This window comes from Lycium ferocissimum, unplaced genomic scaffold (assembly GCF_029784015.1).
Source record: "Lycium ferocissimum isolate CSIRO_LF1 unplaced genomic scaffold, AGI_CSIRO_Lferr_CH_V1 ctg8704, whole genome shotgun sequence".
Lineage (NCBI taxonomy): Eukaryota > Viridiplantae > Streptophyta > Magnoliopsida > Solanales > Solanaceae > Lycium > Lycium ferocissimum.
Window position 1 is genome coordinate 17,793 of NW_026727389.1, and position 15,450 is coordinate 33,242.

The 15,450-nt window shown below is 39.7% G+C and overlaps 1 protein-coding gene and 1 non-coding gene across 2 annotated transcripts; one reads left to right on the top strand and one right to left on the bottom strand.

The window, feature by feature from the left end:
• Positions 1-642: 642 nt before the first annotated feature.
• Positions 643-1,788, bottom strand: LOC132045945 (uncharacterized). Its single transcript, XM_059436512.1, has 2 exons — positions 1,637-1,788; positions 643-1,381 (listed from the first exon to the last, which is right to left on the bottom strand). The coding sequence occupies exons 1-2, from the start codon at positions 1,786-1,788 to the stop codon at positions 643-645; spliced, it is 891 nt and encodes a 296-aa protein (XP_059292495.1).
• Positions 1,789-5,587: 3,799 nt separating this feature from the next.
• On the top strand, positions 5,588-5,693 carry LOC132045946 (small nucleolar RNA R71). Its single transcript, XR_009412569.1, has one exon. It is a non-coding gene; the product is annotated as a small nucleolar RNA R71 (small nucleolar RNA).
• The last annotated feature ends 9,757 nt before the right edge of the window (positions 5,694-15,450 follow it).

Sequence of the window (15,450 nt, forward strand, 5' to 3'; positions counted from 1 at the left end):
ATTAAATGGAGTGAATTAAGGGGATTTGAATTTGAGTAGGAGAAAATGAATATCTGGGGATTGGAAGTTGAAGCAAATAAGGTAACCGTATTTGATTTATACCCTTCGTCTCGTTTTTATATTTTCTTTTCCGTGAATTCAGTCACTTAAACTTACCTGCCCTTTTTACGAGACAAATCTACGATTGTATAATTTGTACGGGCCGTAGATTTGGTCGTAGATCTGCGACGGTGATTCGATCCCGACGATCCTTGGTTCTGCCGGAACATACGTTCCGTATAAATTTTACGGTCCGTATGTTATGGCGTGAATCAAGGATTTAAAGGGCTTTACTCGACTCATGTTCTACCCTTCCATATACGGACCGTATATTTTACACGGACCGTATATTCTAGCGTAGATCATTAACAGTGAACCATTGCTTCCTCAATCTACGCTTCCATCTACGAACCGTAAATAATATACGGACCGTAGATTATGGCGTAGATCAACTCCAGTGTCTATCCTTTGCATCCTGCACCAAAACAAACATTACCCTATATTTTGAAAACAAAGAAAACCAGAATGAAAAATAAACATTACACTTGGGTTGCCTCCCAAGAAGCTCTTGATTTAACGTCGCAGCACGACGGTGGTGACCATTCACTCTTTATCAGTGTACACCAGATCATCGTTCGTTTCGAGGTGCTTCAACCTGTATCGATCAACAATCCTATCCTTCGAAACCATCCCGTGATAGTGCTTCAATCTCTGCCCGTTCACCTTAAACGTCCGAGTTCCATCTCCGGACTTTAACTCAATCGCTCCATGGGGCGAAACACCTACCACCTCAAACGGACCAGACCATCTTGATTTAAGCTTACCAGGTAGCAGCTTCAACCGAGAGTTAAACAGCAATACAGGATCACCCTTGTAGAACTCTCGCTTCAAGATCTTTTTGTCATGGTATTGCTTCATCCTTTCTTTATATAGTGCTGCACTCTCATATGCCTGGTACCGAAACTCATCCATCTTATTTAGTTGAAACAACCTGAGCTTGGTTGCTTCCTCCCAATCCATATTCAGCTTCTTTAAAGCCCACATAGCCTTGTGCTCAAGTTCAACCGGCAAGTGACACGCTTTTTCGAATACAAGCTTGAAAGGTGAAGTCCCAATCGGAGTCTTGAAAGCGATCCGCATGCCTAGAGCATCATCGAGCTTGCGGGCCCAATCAGTTCTATTTGCATTGACTGTTTTTGCTAGAATACTCTTGATCTCCCTATTGGACACTTCAACTTGCCCACTCGTCTGAGGATGGTAAGGTGTTGCCACCCTATGTTTTACTCCATATTTTTCCATCAATCCCGGGAAAGCTTTATTGCAAAAATGGGAACCACTATCGCTGATTATAGCTCTCGGAGTACCAAAGCAAGTAAATATGTTCTTCTTGAGGAACCCCATGACACTCTTGGCCTCGTTATTAGGTAAAGCCACAGCTTCTACCCATTTTGACACATAATCTACAGCAACCAGAATGTATTTCATGCCACCTGAACTTACAAAGGGTCCCATGAAGTAAATCCCCCAGACATCGAACACTTCCACCTCCATAACAAAATTCATAGGCATCTGTTGCCTTCTGCCTATGTTCCCTTACCTCTGACATTGGTCACAAGACCGCACCAATAAATTTGCATCATGAAATATGGTCGGCCAGTAATAACCACATTCAAGTACCTTAACTGCAGTCCGAGTTCCACTATGATGACCCCCAACAGGAGAGTCATGGCACGCTTTTAGAATCGCCATCACTTCACTTTCCGGAATGCATCGCCGAATGATGTTGTCAGCGCATGTTCGGAACAGATAAGGCTCGTCCCAGTAGTACTGCCGAGCATCTCGCAAGAATTACTTCTTTTGGTAGGCTTTGATATCTTCTGGAATTATACCTGTGATCAAATAATTTGCAATATCAGCATACCAAGGTGCCACCTCCATGTGCACAGCCAACACCCTCTCATCCGGAAAAGCATCATCTATGTCAAGCTCATCGAAGGTCTCCCACCTTCAAGGGAACGAGAGATGGTCGGCAACCTGGTTTTCGGTGCCCTTGCGATCCTTTACCTCAAAATCAAACTCTTGCGCAAAGAATAAAGACCTTATCCGATCGATCGCGACTTTGCTTCCTTCTTTGCCATGAGATATCTCAAGGCTGCATGATCAGTATAAACCACGACTTGGGACCCCAACAAGTAGGCCCGAAACTTCTCAAAAGCAAACACAATGGCAAGCAGCTCTTGCTCCGTCACTGTGTAAGTCATCTGGGCAGCATTCAGTGTTCTGCTTGCATAATAAATCGGGTGCATAATTTTATTGTGCCTCTGCCCAAGCACAGCACCTATTGCAAAACCACTAGCATCACACATTAGTTCAAATGGCAAAGACCAGTCAGGAGCAACAATAATAGGAGCAGTAGTAAGACGCTCTTTCAACTCATCAAACGTCTTTCGACACTTATCATCAAATGCAAACTTCGCCTCTTTTTCAAAAAGCTTGCACATGGGGTTTGCAATCTTGGAGAAATCTTTGATGAAGCGCCTGTAGAACCCAGCATGTCCCAAGAAACTGCGGACACCCTTGACTGAGATAGGTGGTGGAAGTTTTGCAATCACATCAATTTTTGCTTGATCTATCTCAATTCCCTTTTCAGAGATTTTGTGACCAAGGACGATCCCTTCCTTCACCATAAAATGGCACTTCTCCCAATTTAGAACGAGATTGGTCTCCTCGCACCTTTTCGGCACTTGACCCCGGATACGGCCAAGACAATCTTCAAACGAATCCCCTACTACGGAGAAGTCATCCATGAACACCTCTAAGTAATCCTCTACCATATCGTAGAAAATTGACATCATGCACCTGCGAAAAGTGGTGGTGCATTACACAACCGAAACGGCATCCGGCTAAATGCAAACGTCCCATAAGGACATGTAAAAGTAGTCTTCTCCCGATCTTCCAAAGCAATATTGATCGATTGTAGCCCGAATAACCATCAAGGAAGCAATAGTAGGAACGCCCGCTAGCCTATCAAGCATTTGATCAATAAAAGGCATGGGGAAATGGTCCTTGCATGTGGCTGTGTTGAGCTTGTGATAGTCTATGCAAACTCTCCATCCGGTCACGGTTCTAGTTGGGATCAACTCATTCTTTGCATTTGGAACCACAGTGATGCCGCTCTTTTTAGGAACACATTGGACTGGGATCACCCATTTACTATCAGCAATCGGGTAAACCACTCCAGCATCTACCCATTTGATGATCTCCTTCTTGACTACCTCTTGCATGTTCTCGTTCGCCGCCTCGATGCTTTCACACTCGGTTTGCTACCTTCCTCCAACTGAATTTTGTGCTCACAGATCCCAGATGGAATACCCCGAATGTCTGCTATGGTCCAACCAATAGCACGCCTATACTCCCTCAACACCTCCAAAAGCTGTAAAATCTGCTCCTCAGTCAGTAGAGCTGACACAATCACTGGCAATGTATTGTCCGGACCAAGGAACTCATACTTCAGATGTGAGGGAAGCTGTTTAAGCTCCAATTTAGGTGGCTCAATGATCAAAGGCTTTGCTGGAGGAGATGTTCTATTTTCCAGATCAAGATTCAGCTTCTTTGGTTGGTAAGAATATGATCCCAACCCAACAAGTGAATTTACTGTCTCCACATAACCTTCCATGTCTTCAGCATCAAAATTAACGAGAATACCAGCTAGAGCTTCACCCAAACTTTCTTCTTCCATCTTGAACTCCACTGCTTCATCAATAACGTCAACCGAATCAATTACCGAAATGCTCTCGTAAGCACTTGGTAACTTCATCCCTTTACTGGCCTGAAAAGTCACTTCTTCATCGTTGACTCGGAACTTGATTTCATTTTTTTTCGAATCCATCAGAGCTCTCCCTGTAGCAAGGAAAGGTCTCCCCAGAATAATAGGAATATCCCTATAAACAGCACAGTCAAGAATTACAAAATCAGCGGGTAACATAAAATCACCAACCCGCACAAGTACATCATCAACCACCCCAACAGGTCTTTTGATAGACCTATCAGCCATTTGTAACCTCATAGTAGTCGGCCTTGGCATCCCCAAACCTGATTGTTTGTATATAGCAAAGGGCATCAAATTAATACTCGCCCCATTATCACACAAAGCGCGAGCAAAATCATGGTGCCCAACAGAACAAGGAATGGTGAACGCCCCAGGATCTCCCTTTTTCTAAACAGTAGTAGTTGAGATGATGGAACTCACAGTGTGAGTCAAACTTACGGTCTCATGTTGAACCGTTTTCCTCTTGGTCAGCAAGTCCTTCAAATATTTAGCAAAATCGGGCATCTCCTTAACAGCTTCCAAGAAGGGAAAATTAAGAGATAACTGCTTCAGCTAATCATGAAACTTCTCAAACTTAGCATCTTCCTTCTTTTTTACCAATCTCTCAGGAAAAGGTGGTGTAGCTTTGAAAAGCTGAGTCAAAGGGCACAGAGCCCCCCTTTTACAGGCTGCTTACTCGTGTTCCCAGCTGCCTTCACAATCTCCGAAATATCAGCAACCTTCTTGTCAGTAGCATTCTCATCAACAGTAATGGGTGCTTCAGATTGCGCCTCATCCTCTTCATCTATCAGCTCAAGATCAATCACCTTCTTATCAGCCCCTTGGAGTATTTTACCACTCCTAGTAGTGATGGTAAACACACGGTCTATACCGCCTCCCCCATTATTTGGATTTGGAATAGTGTCACTCGGAAGTCCTCCCTTTTTAGGAGGGTGCTGCTCTCTAGAAATATCCCTCATCTGTGACTCGAGCTTCTGAATGGCTGCTGTATGGGAACCCACTGTCTCTGTCAACCCAGATAAAGTTCTCTCAGACTTGGACTGATTGGCCAGAATCTTCTCAAGCATTGATTCAACCTTCGAACTACCTTGCTCTGTTGACTGCCCTTTCGGTGGTATATAAGGATTGGAACTCTTGTTCCCAAAGTTGTTACTGTTGTTGTAGCTCCCTTGGTTCGCACCACCATAATTATTGTTGTAGTTCCCAGAGTTGTTATAAACACCTTGACCTTGTTGAGGTCTCCATTGATTCTGACTCTGATAACCACCTTGGTAATTCTGTCTCTGGTAACCCCCTTGAGAGTTATTTACATAATTAGCATCTTCAATCTGCATGGGGGGCCCTTCGTGGAACGGACCATCTTGAGCATGGTACATCCCCTTTGGTAAAACTGCCTCTTCCTCACAAACATTCACCTTCTTGATCTGGGATTCATCGAACTTCTTCGTCAGCAAGGAAATATTTGTTGCAAGTTCTGCCAAGGTTTGCTGGGTATCTTGATTCTCCTTCACTATATTTTGGATCATAGCACTGCCAAACGGTACCACATCAGCATTGTTTGAGTGCCAAGCCTGATTATGAGTTGTCAGCTTGTTAAATATGGTGGTCACCCGTCGATAAGATTTGTTCATGAAACAACCATCAGCTGCATTATTCGCAACTGACTGCGACACTGGATCTAACCCTCTGTAGAACTTCTCCATTAATATGTTATCCGGAAAACCATGATTTGGGCTCTTCTGCAAATAATCCTTGAATCTCTCTCAAGTTTCATATAATTGTTCCCCGGGCCGTCGCTTAAATTCATAGATCTTGTCCCGAATTTCGACCTTCTTGCTAGGAGGTACCATTTCGTGAGAAACGCAGGCTACCATCTCTCGCCCATGAAGTAATCGAATTTCGGGGCGCTTCTCGAACCATGTTCTTGCCTCTTCCAGCCAAGGAATATTTGAATAACCTCAACCGAATAGCATCTTGTGGAACGTTGTTCTGGATGTGATTAGCACACACATCCACAAAATTCTACAAATGACGTTGAGGGTCATTCTCGGTAGAGTTCCGAAAGTATCCCTCAAGCTTCAATAACTGATATAGAGAGGAATCAATTTTCGGAAGCCTACAACTCGAGGCCGAACAATAGAGATGCATAATCCTCCGGAACGAGCTCAAGAAAAACATTCTCATCATCCGAATCATTCACCCGATTGTTCAACCGATTCCCCTGGTTATCGCATGTTGATTTTGCCGATTCGATTCATGTTCACCGGTTTACACGAGTAGCAAACAAGGTGTGATGGAATAAGCAAAAGACTTCAATAAAGCAACCACTAATTAGTAATTTCAAAACTGTATTCCCCGGCAACGGCAACAAAATTTGATACGCTCAAATTACACCTATTAATGGTATAACGCGGACGTTGTCAAATATAGTAACCCAACAAGGTTGGGGTTGAATCCCACAGGGAATAGGGCGTGAAAAGGTTACTAAATTCGTAGAATGCTATGGTTAGGTCTAATGTCTTAATCCGATGATTTTGGTAAAAGTTGAGTTTTTTGTAACTAATTGCTAATTATTGCTTTGGTTGTGAATTTATGGTAAAAGAAACTAAGGTTGTGTCCCCGTTAGATAGAGTGTATGATCATGGACATTGATCTTGATATACTTCTAATGGATCATTATATGAATGCACTTAATCTCTATATGAATCTCTACTATTTCCCAATAAATAAAGATTATTTCTTTCTATGATTTTTCCAAATATAAGAAAGTAACTATGAAGACCGATTAATCATGCCAAGTAAATTCTCCTTATTCCTAAGTTAATTTATTAAACAAATTTTACAGCTTTGAGTTCTTGTTGTTTATTCTTACCAACCCTAATTATTTTCCCAAATAAATCAAGGTTTATGGATTTAATCAATGTTTGCAACCATTAATTATGTATGACGAATGAAGAATAAACAAACCCTAACAATCCATTATTGGCATATCAATCACAAACCCAATCACAAAACACCCATTAATTGGGTTCACAACCCTTGTAGGGAAAATTAGCTACTCATAGAAGGAGAAGAACAATAAGCAGTAATAGAAAACATAATGCTTACAATTGATTGCTTGGAATTGAAGAGAAGTTAATTGCAATTGTTTGTAATCTCCAAAAGACTTCAAAAATATGAATAGCTAATACTAAGGAAAATAAGACTGAGTTCTGCATTAAATAATATGCAGGAAACCTAAACTCAGGTATTTATAAGAGTCAAAGCCGTGCAAAACTGGACTGACAAAATTGCCCTCAACGGGCCAATGTACGGACCGTACTTTTTATACGGTCCCTTAGAATCAAACGAGTGCCTTCCGGAAATCTCTTCAGTAGTCGGATATACGGTCAACTTTCACGGACCGTAAATATTATACGGTCCGTATAATTTGCCCGTAAATCCTCTTTGTCTTGACAACTCTTTCCGGAACCACCATACGGGGTTTTACGGACCGTAAATATTATACGGTCCGTACTTCGCACCGGACGACATCCACTTCATGTAAAGACCCATTCTGTTGAGTATTCACGATGGAATTTACGGACCGTGAATATTATACGGTCCATATGTTCCTCCGTATAACTCCGTCTTCAGTGAATTTCTTTTTCTGAACATCTTTTTCACTCCATTTCCACGACTTGCTCCCAAAACACGTTAAACATCTGCAACATGTCACAAACACATTAAAACGACCAAGACTTGCTCAAAAACAAGTAAAACTTATAGCCAAAAAGTATCGAATGTGCCATAATTTCACGGCACATCAGCAGCATACTGGCTGCAAACTCCCAAAATTTTGGGAACTCACTGCCCAATATCACCCCTAGGATAGGAGGGGAGATGCGTCCGAAAGTTGCAACTTGCTGGGCCGCATCTCCAACGCAAGTTGAGGCGGAGGGGCAGTTTTAAACCCTTTTTAAGTTCCAAAAGACCCTATTTTTCACATTTACTTTCCACACTTATATCCTCACATTATTAGAGAGTTCTTGAAGGTTCTATAACATTCCAAAACCCTCCACACCATTAAAAGAGAAGATCAAACATCAAAACCCCATGATAATCCATGAAAGATGATTATCCTTGCTTCTACTCAATGTTATGATGAACTTGGTCTTGGAAGAAGTTGAGTGAGGTGAATTTCTTCTATTACAAGGTATGTTCTTCATATTATTTATATGATTGTGTTGGTTTAAAGGTTTAACAAATCTTGAAGAGGAAAGAACCATAGTAGAGAAGTCACAAGTATTGAATTGAAGTTAATGGCTATAAGTTGAAATTGAAAGGGGATTTTGGATTAATTTAAGTTTAGTTTGCATGAAATCTTTTGATTATTGTATTGTGGATGTTATTATTATTGATTGGGAGTTGTTTTGGTATTTGGTGGAAGTATACGAAATATGGGAAGTGTTGCCCAAATTTTGCTAGCTCGCTAATTACTCTAGTTTGAACTTATGAGTGTTTTCAAGACTTAACTTTAGTATGAATCCTCTTGAATGTAGATTTGCGGACTTGGGAGGAAAGACGTTAACTAGTTAAGGAGACAAAACGTTATGTTAAGGCTAACCCTTTCTTTCTTATGGCATGATCACTCCGACACGGACACACATACAAATGTCCTTGATGATGACTCCATTTCTAGAAAAGCTAAAGCTTATGATTCTTGAGGTTCATATCATACTGTTGATAATTGTCCCATAATTATTGATCTTTCTCATATGATTATTGATTTTACTCATTGCTGTTGATCTCATCTTATGATAGTTGTTCTTTCAAGGTGAGATATAGCGATGATGATGAGCTCTCATGCATGCTATATATATATATATATATATAGCTATTTTCTCACACTGAGCCACGCTATAGTCGATCGAGTACGACACGTAGATATGCACACCACGGCAGTGGGTACATTATGATGTTCTTCGGACGCGGGATGATGATAACACCAAGCCTATATGGTCGGGTACGGTATTATATATGTATGTATGAAAATGTTTTTTAAAAAAGCTAAGCATGCATGACATCCGCCTTCAGAGGCTCTTAGAGGAACAGATTGATCTCTTTATCTTATGATATCCTCATGTTTTTTGTCACGACCCAACTAGAGGGCCATGACAGGTACCCGAAGCTAGCTTACCGAGCACTACCTTTACACTTATTAACTGCTTCATCCTGAATAAATACAATTCTAAAGACAAAACTTATCATGGAACAACCTTCAATTACTCCCCAAAACATATATATAAATGTATAAGCCCAGGAGGCTACAAAATGATAAACAAGACATACACTAAAGAGATCATAAGACATCTACTACCCACATATATGTCTACGAGCCTCTAACAGGAATATTGAAAATCATAAGGACGGGACAGGACCCCGTCATGCCCATTTATGTACACAAAAGAATATACCAATAAGCTGCAACTTCGGAGTAGTGGAGTGCTCCCAGATATTAGGGCCGATAAAGCTCCCCCTAGGGTCCTGGTTTCCCTATCTACCGTGGCATGACCGCAAATCCCCTAAAAAGAAAGGACGCGCACGAATAATGTACTAAGTATGTAAGGCATGAATAATAACATCATAAAGAAATTAAGAAGTACGAGATAAGAGATAACCTGTAACTGATTGCCTCTGAAGGCGGGTATCATGCAGGTTAACTTTCTTTAACATCTTTCATATATATATTTGTATATATATCATTATTAATGCTGCCGAACGTGTAGCCCGATCCATAATATCATATATTGCTGCGAAACGTGCAGCCCGATCCATTTATCCATATATTCATTATATATCTATATATTGTCGTGGAACGAACGGGCCGATCCATTTATTCATATATCCCGCGTCCGGGACGATATCATAATATGCCAACTGATCAGGTTGTTATGCGTATATAACGCCTCGCCCTTCTTCCCATATCCCATATATTCATATATATATATATATATATATATATATATATATATATACGTAGCATGATATACGTAGCATGCATGAGAGCCCAAATAGAAGCTACAACTCTATCGGAGTGACGTAAGGTCGGTGACCTTCGGTTATCTTATGGAATAATCATCATCGCTATATCTCACCCCGAAGGAACAATTCATGAGGTGAGATCAACAACAATAAATAAAATCAAGGAATTCATGAAATAACTCAATAATCTCATATGGGCTTCACAATCATAAGCTTTGAGACTTCGAGAGATAAAATCATCATCATCATGATCATCATAGAAAATATCTCATCTTTAACATCATAAGAAGCTTTAAGAATCATGAACTTATAAGTTTAGGAAGTAAGAAGATTATGGAAAATATGGATAGAATTATAACATGGGAATCAAGCCTTTGAAAGAAAGGGAACTAACCTTAACATACCTTATCGTCTCCTTAACTATTCAACGCTCATCCTTCCAAGCTTGTAAATCTACATTCAAGATGATTCGCACTAAAGGTAAGTCATTGAATCGCGCATATGGTCAAACTAAATTAATAAATGAGCTAATGAAAATTGGGCAACGTTTCCCCTCATACCTTCTATTTCCTCCAACTCAAAAAAAACAACTCCTAAAATCACAATATCAACAATTCCATAATCAAAAGATTATATTCAAATTATACTCAATTCCATCCCAAAACTTCTTTTCACAAACAATCCATAACAACAACTTCAATACAACCCCTTATACACTTGTATACCATGCTTTCTCAACATCATTTTTAACCCTTATAACAAGACTATACTCATAACATGCTAGCAATTATAGCTCAAATTAATTTACAACTCAAACTATCATCAAATTCATATTTGAACTTTTTCCCATAACTTTTTCCACTTTTTAAGACTTGCTAAACCTTCACATCCACTTAACACAAGAGATGAGATGAAAAACATACCTTGTATTTGAAGAATTTCAACTCACACAACTTGCTCCAATACTTAATCCCCACAACTCCAGGTGAAAGCAAGAACATCCAACTGCCATAAATTAAACTAGGTTTTCAAGTTTGATCTTCTCTTAATTTGATTTGGAATGATTTAGTGTGTGTATGGGTGTTAAGGGGAGCTTAGAGAGAAATTAGGGATTGATTTTGGGTGAAAAATGAGGCTCAAGTCATGGAAATGGTTATTTAAAAGCCTGGGAAAAAAATTCCACAGACTCAAATTTCTGGAAATTTCGAGCAAAGTACGAGTTACTGTTCATCACGTACTTCAAAGTATGTGATACTGTTCATCCCATACTTTGGAGGCAAAAATTTTAACTTGCTGTAAATTTTGGCAAAATACGCCCAAAAAAGTGCGGGACGTACTTTATTGTACGGCCGTACTTTCCTCCGTACTTCACAAAAATGCGATTCGTCGATTTGCATTGGAAAGAAGACTCGCTGAACTTCAATTTACATAGATTATGGATTCCGTAACTCCTCGTATTCTAGGAGATATGCCCCTCTCGAGTTGGACCAAAATTTTTTTCCAAAATTCTGCCAAGTTTTTCCAAATTTTCAACGAACCTAATTTCTTCGATTCGCTTTACTTGTCTAACACTTATTAAAAGTCTTCCTGAACCTTTTAGGAGTATCATAGCCTCTCTAGACACACATTAGTTTGCTTACGATGATGCGAAAATTTACGAGGTGTAACATCTTTCCCTCCTTAGAAACATTCGTCCTCGAATGTTAAACTCTTAGGGGTTCTACAAAACTTTCGCCAGAGTTTGCCTTGTAACTATACCACTACCATCCTGTCACCACAACCAAAAATATACAATGCCTCACAGGGCTACAACAACCACAACAATAATGGCCCCACACGACCAAGAAATTATAAAAAAGAAAGCATTACGCACCTGAAGACAATGATGTCTCTGTCTGAACCTTCTCTGGGAGTGGGAACAAATGTGGATACCTGGACTTCATATCTTCCTCAGCTTCTCAAGTCATCTCTTCTACCTTCACATTCTTTCATAGTACTATTACCGAGGTTACATCTCTGATTCTCAATTCACAACCCTAAAACTTGGCTATGTGAGAGAGTAGTAGGAACTTCCTCGTACGATAACTATTCTGTAATCCGAATGTCATCAGATGGGTACAAATGTGGGGGATTTCTCAATACATTTACTGAGCATAGACGTGTAAAAGACTGGATATGCAGATTCCAATTCTTAGGAGAAATCTCATAGGCCCTTCGATTATCATCTTGTAAAGTCTAAGGTATTCAAGTGTAAACTTATCCTCGTTACTACCTCTCATAAAGCTTTTCAGGATGAAATTCCAAGCCTCAAATAATCTAATATTCTCCCATTCTTATGGAGCTTCAGACGAGCCATCTGGATATGCAAATTCAAGCCCCAACAACTGGTTATCTTAACCAACTAATTCTATATATAGCTTACATGATCCCTTATAATTATAAAATCCATATTAATCATTCCTTTATTCCTCAGCGACATATCCATTTGTTTCCTCGGTCTTTCAGGCTCCTGTTTATTTATTAACGAATCGCGAACTTTGTAATATTTCACCTTTGTTAATTCTGAATAGATCATATAACTTCACTACATTTATTATGTAGTCGGTCCTGATATTCTACAAGTTCACCTTACTAAAATACTCCTTCCCTGAATACTCTTTTAAGCTTTGGTTTTTAAATATGTACCATAACTAGGATGCTATGTCTTTACTTAGGTTTTCTCGACATATACCCTATTTTGCTATTGCTATTCTCCACTATGCTACGCTTCACCAGTTGAATCTCCATAGTGATCTTGGCAAGCTTCTCATATACTTATATCATCTTTGCGGTATATAATTCCATATCCTTCCGTTACCTTCCAGAATGGATGTATCCATTTCGGTGCTAGATCTATCCTATTCATCTTAATGCCATGAAGCTGTCTTACACGAACTTACTCCGCATTATCCTCTTCATTACCACCACTAACCTCTAGTTCCTCATTTAGATCCATCTCATTCAATTTTCTTACAACGTGACTTTAATTCTCTTACTCCCTGATTATTCTATGCCTGGAATTCTCGGATCACTCGTAAGCTTTCTCTTCCACATAACTATACACATTTATTCTTTTTTATCATAGGCTATTACCGTCAAGTACTTGCGTTCCTTTGAATAGTTCATTTTCGTTTTAGCCCTCTTCTATTGTTAACTTCACATTCTTCCCTTAATAAGATGTTACTAGATTCTGACTCGGATGCTTTTGCCTTTAAGGTTCTCCTTGTACAATGTGTTTCCCAACCGTTGTGCGATCTTTGGAACTTCGTATCCATACGACTAGCTCGCGGTGGCTATTTCGCTCAACTTCTTATCTTAGTCCCGCGTTTACCTGGAGTGCCATTTTACTCAATCATTCTTTGTTTCTTCATTACTGAACTTCCTATTACACCCTTATCTTGAAGCTTCGAATAATTCCTTCCTTAAAATGCTATCTCCCAATCTTCCTTTAGACATGCATATGACTGACTGGTCGTGTTTATCATCAAATCATCCTTACACCTTACAGGCCTGCTAGCGTAATATTCCTTTGAGATAGTTTCCAATTCCCTTTTTGTTATTATCTCCCCATCTTTACAAGGCATACTTCTGATCCCATACTTATCATTTCATCTTCCCCCCTTAAGGTGTTAACCCGCTACTTTGCATTTGGCATCCCATTTGTCTAGCTTGTTTCCATGTCCCTAACCTCCCAGTAATCTTTGCAACTAATCCTAACTATAACTATTTGTCTTCTGTGTTTATCTAGTCAATTGCACGCACTTATAAAGGGTCACATACTTTTATAGACATATTGGCCATGGATGGGTCTAATCTTTTATTAAAGAAATCTACATGATTTTCCTTACCGTTCTTTCAAAGATTACCCTTCTCCTATTACTCGCTTTCCCATTTCCTCACTGTAATTGTATCTAGCACAAAATTCTATCCTCCAAAAAGCTGCCCTGAGTGTCAATATTCCTTCTCTTCTTCATTACATAAACGCTCGCTCTTTAGGCAAGTCTCTTTTAGTCTAAAAGTTCGTCTCATCAATGAAGGGCATATTTTATATCAACTTGCGACTTCCTACTCATTCATTTCCCATCATACAGTTAATTCTTCTAGAATATCTCTCACTTCCTTCATTAAATATTCAGCCTTGTACTACTAGCTCAATAATCCTATGATGGTAAACTTCTGGAGGGAATTCTTTTTTTCCCGTACCTAGGTCCTACCTTTGTCTTATACATACCTACGAAGAACCTCATGTTTCATATATCATTACACTCGTACCTTGTATAACATCTTGCCAATATACTCTATACAATAAGAAAGCCCTCGTCAATATCTAACTCATTGAGTGACTTACAGCGTTCTTTTACCTCTGCTAACCAATCATATCCCTTTTTATTATTATTCAAAAAGATAACTATCCTTGGCGAATCTTGCATTCTGTATCCTATCCCCTTTAGACATTAAACATCATCACCCTTATAATTGATACTCATTTTTGTTTCCGTAATTCCATCTTTATCTCTTTCTGCTTGTAAATCATCCATATATTTACATTCAAGTGTCATATTTAAACATATACCTATCCCTTCCACTCCCTACCTCAAAGAGAAAATACAACTCCCATCTAATCATATCAAGGTCTTATTAATAAAAACACTTCTAAGGTTGCTAAGCTCTCACCATATAACCACAGTCATTTGCTATTGCCCAACTGAAAATCCCATTAAACTTATCTTCTTTTTAAGTCTTATCGGTAGTACTTCGGAGGCTATCTTAACAAAATCGCACATGGTATATCAATACCATCCTCAAAGACGTATAAACATTATTACCAAAATACTTGTGCTTAACGTCATCAGTCATCCCCTACAAAGCTTTGAGACTTCTAGAGATAAAATCATCATCATCATGATCATCATAGAAAATATCTCATCTTTAACATCATAAGTGTCACGACCCAACACCGTAGGCCGTGACTAGTGCCCGATCTGGGCACCCAAACACACCTATCAACGCTATCACAAGGTATATCAAACACATCCAAGTATATAACGAGAAGCCGACAAGTATTTGTGTTCCAAATTTATATAATTTCCAGAAAAATTTCGAGCGAGTTTCCTTTGTTTACGGACTATCCAAAATAACTACTGCGCCTGAAAAAATACCAACGAAGGCCACACGGGGCCAACGGAGACAACATATATACATATGCGGGCCGACGAGGGGGCTGCCAGCGGTGAATGGAATCGCCCCAAAACACAACATATACAAACACAGCCCCAGCCCGAAGTAGGCACAACCCACAAAACATGTCCACAGACCTCTAAACGGACAAACGGAATCTATGACGGACGGGAACCCCGCCACGTGCACCCATGAACAAATATATACAATGCAACGGACGAATATATATACCAAAAATATAAGCTTCGGAATGGGGAGCACTCCAAGCGGAAAAAGGGTGTCCCAAACGGTGGATCACCCAAAAATGGTCGCTGGGGCAGAAACCCCCCCCAAAAGGGGGA

What these genes read in the sequence shown, in the direction of transcription:
- LOC132045945 (XM_059436512.1), bottom strand. Translation starts at nt 1,788, where the DNA reads ATGGCGATTCTAAAAGCGTGCCATGACTCTCCTGTTGGGGGTCATCAT. An exon ending in TCTTGTGACCAATGTCAGAG is followed by an intron (nt 1,382 to 1,636) that starts GTAAGGGAACAT and finishes AGCTATAATCAG; the next exon opens with CGATAGTGGTTCCCATTTTT.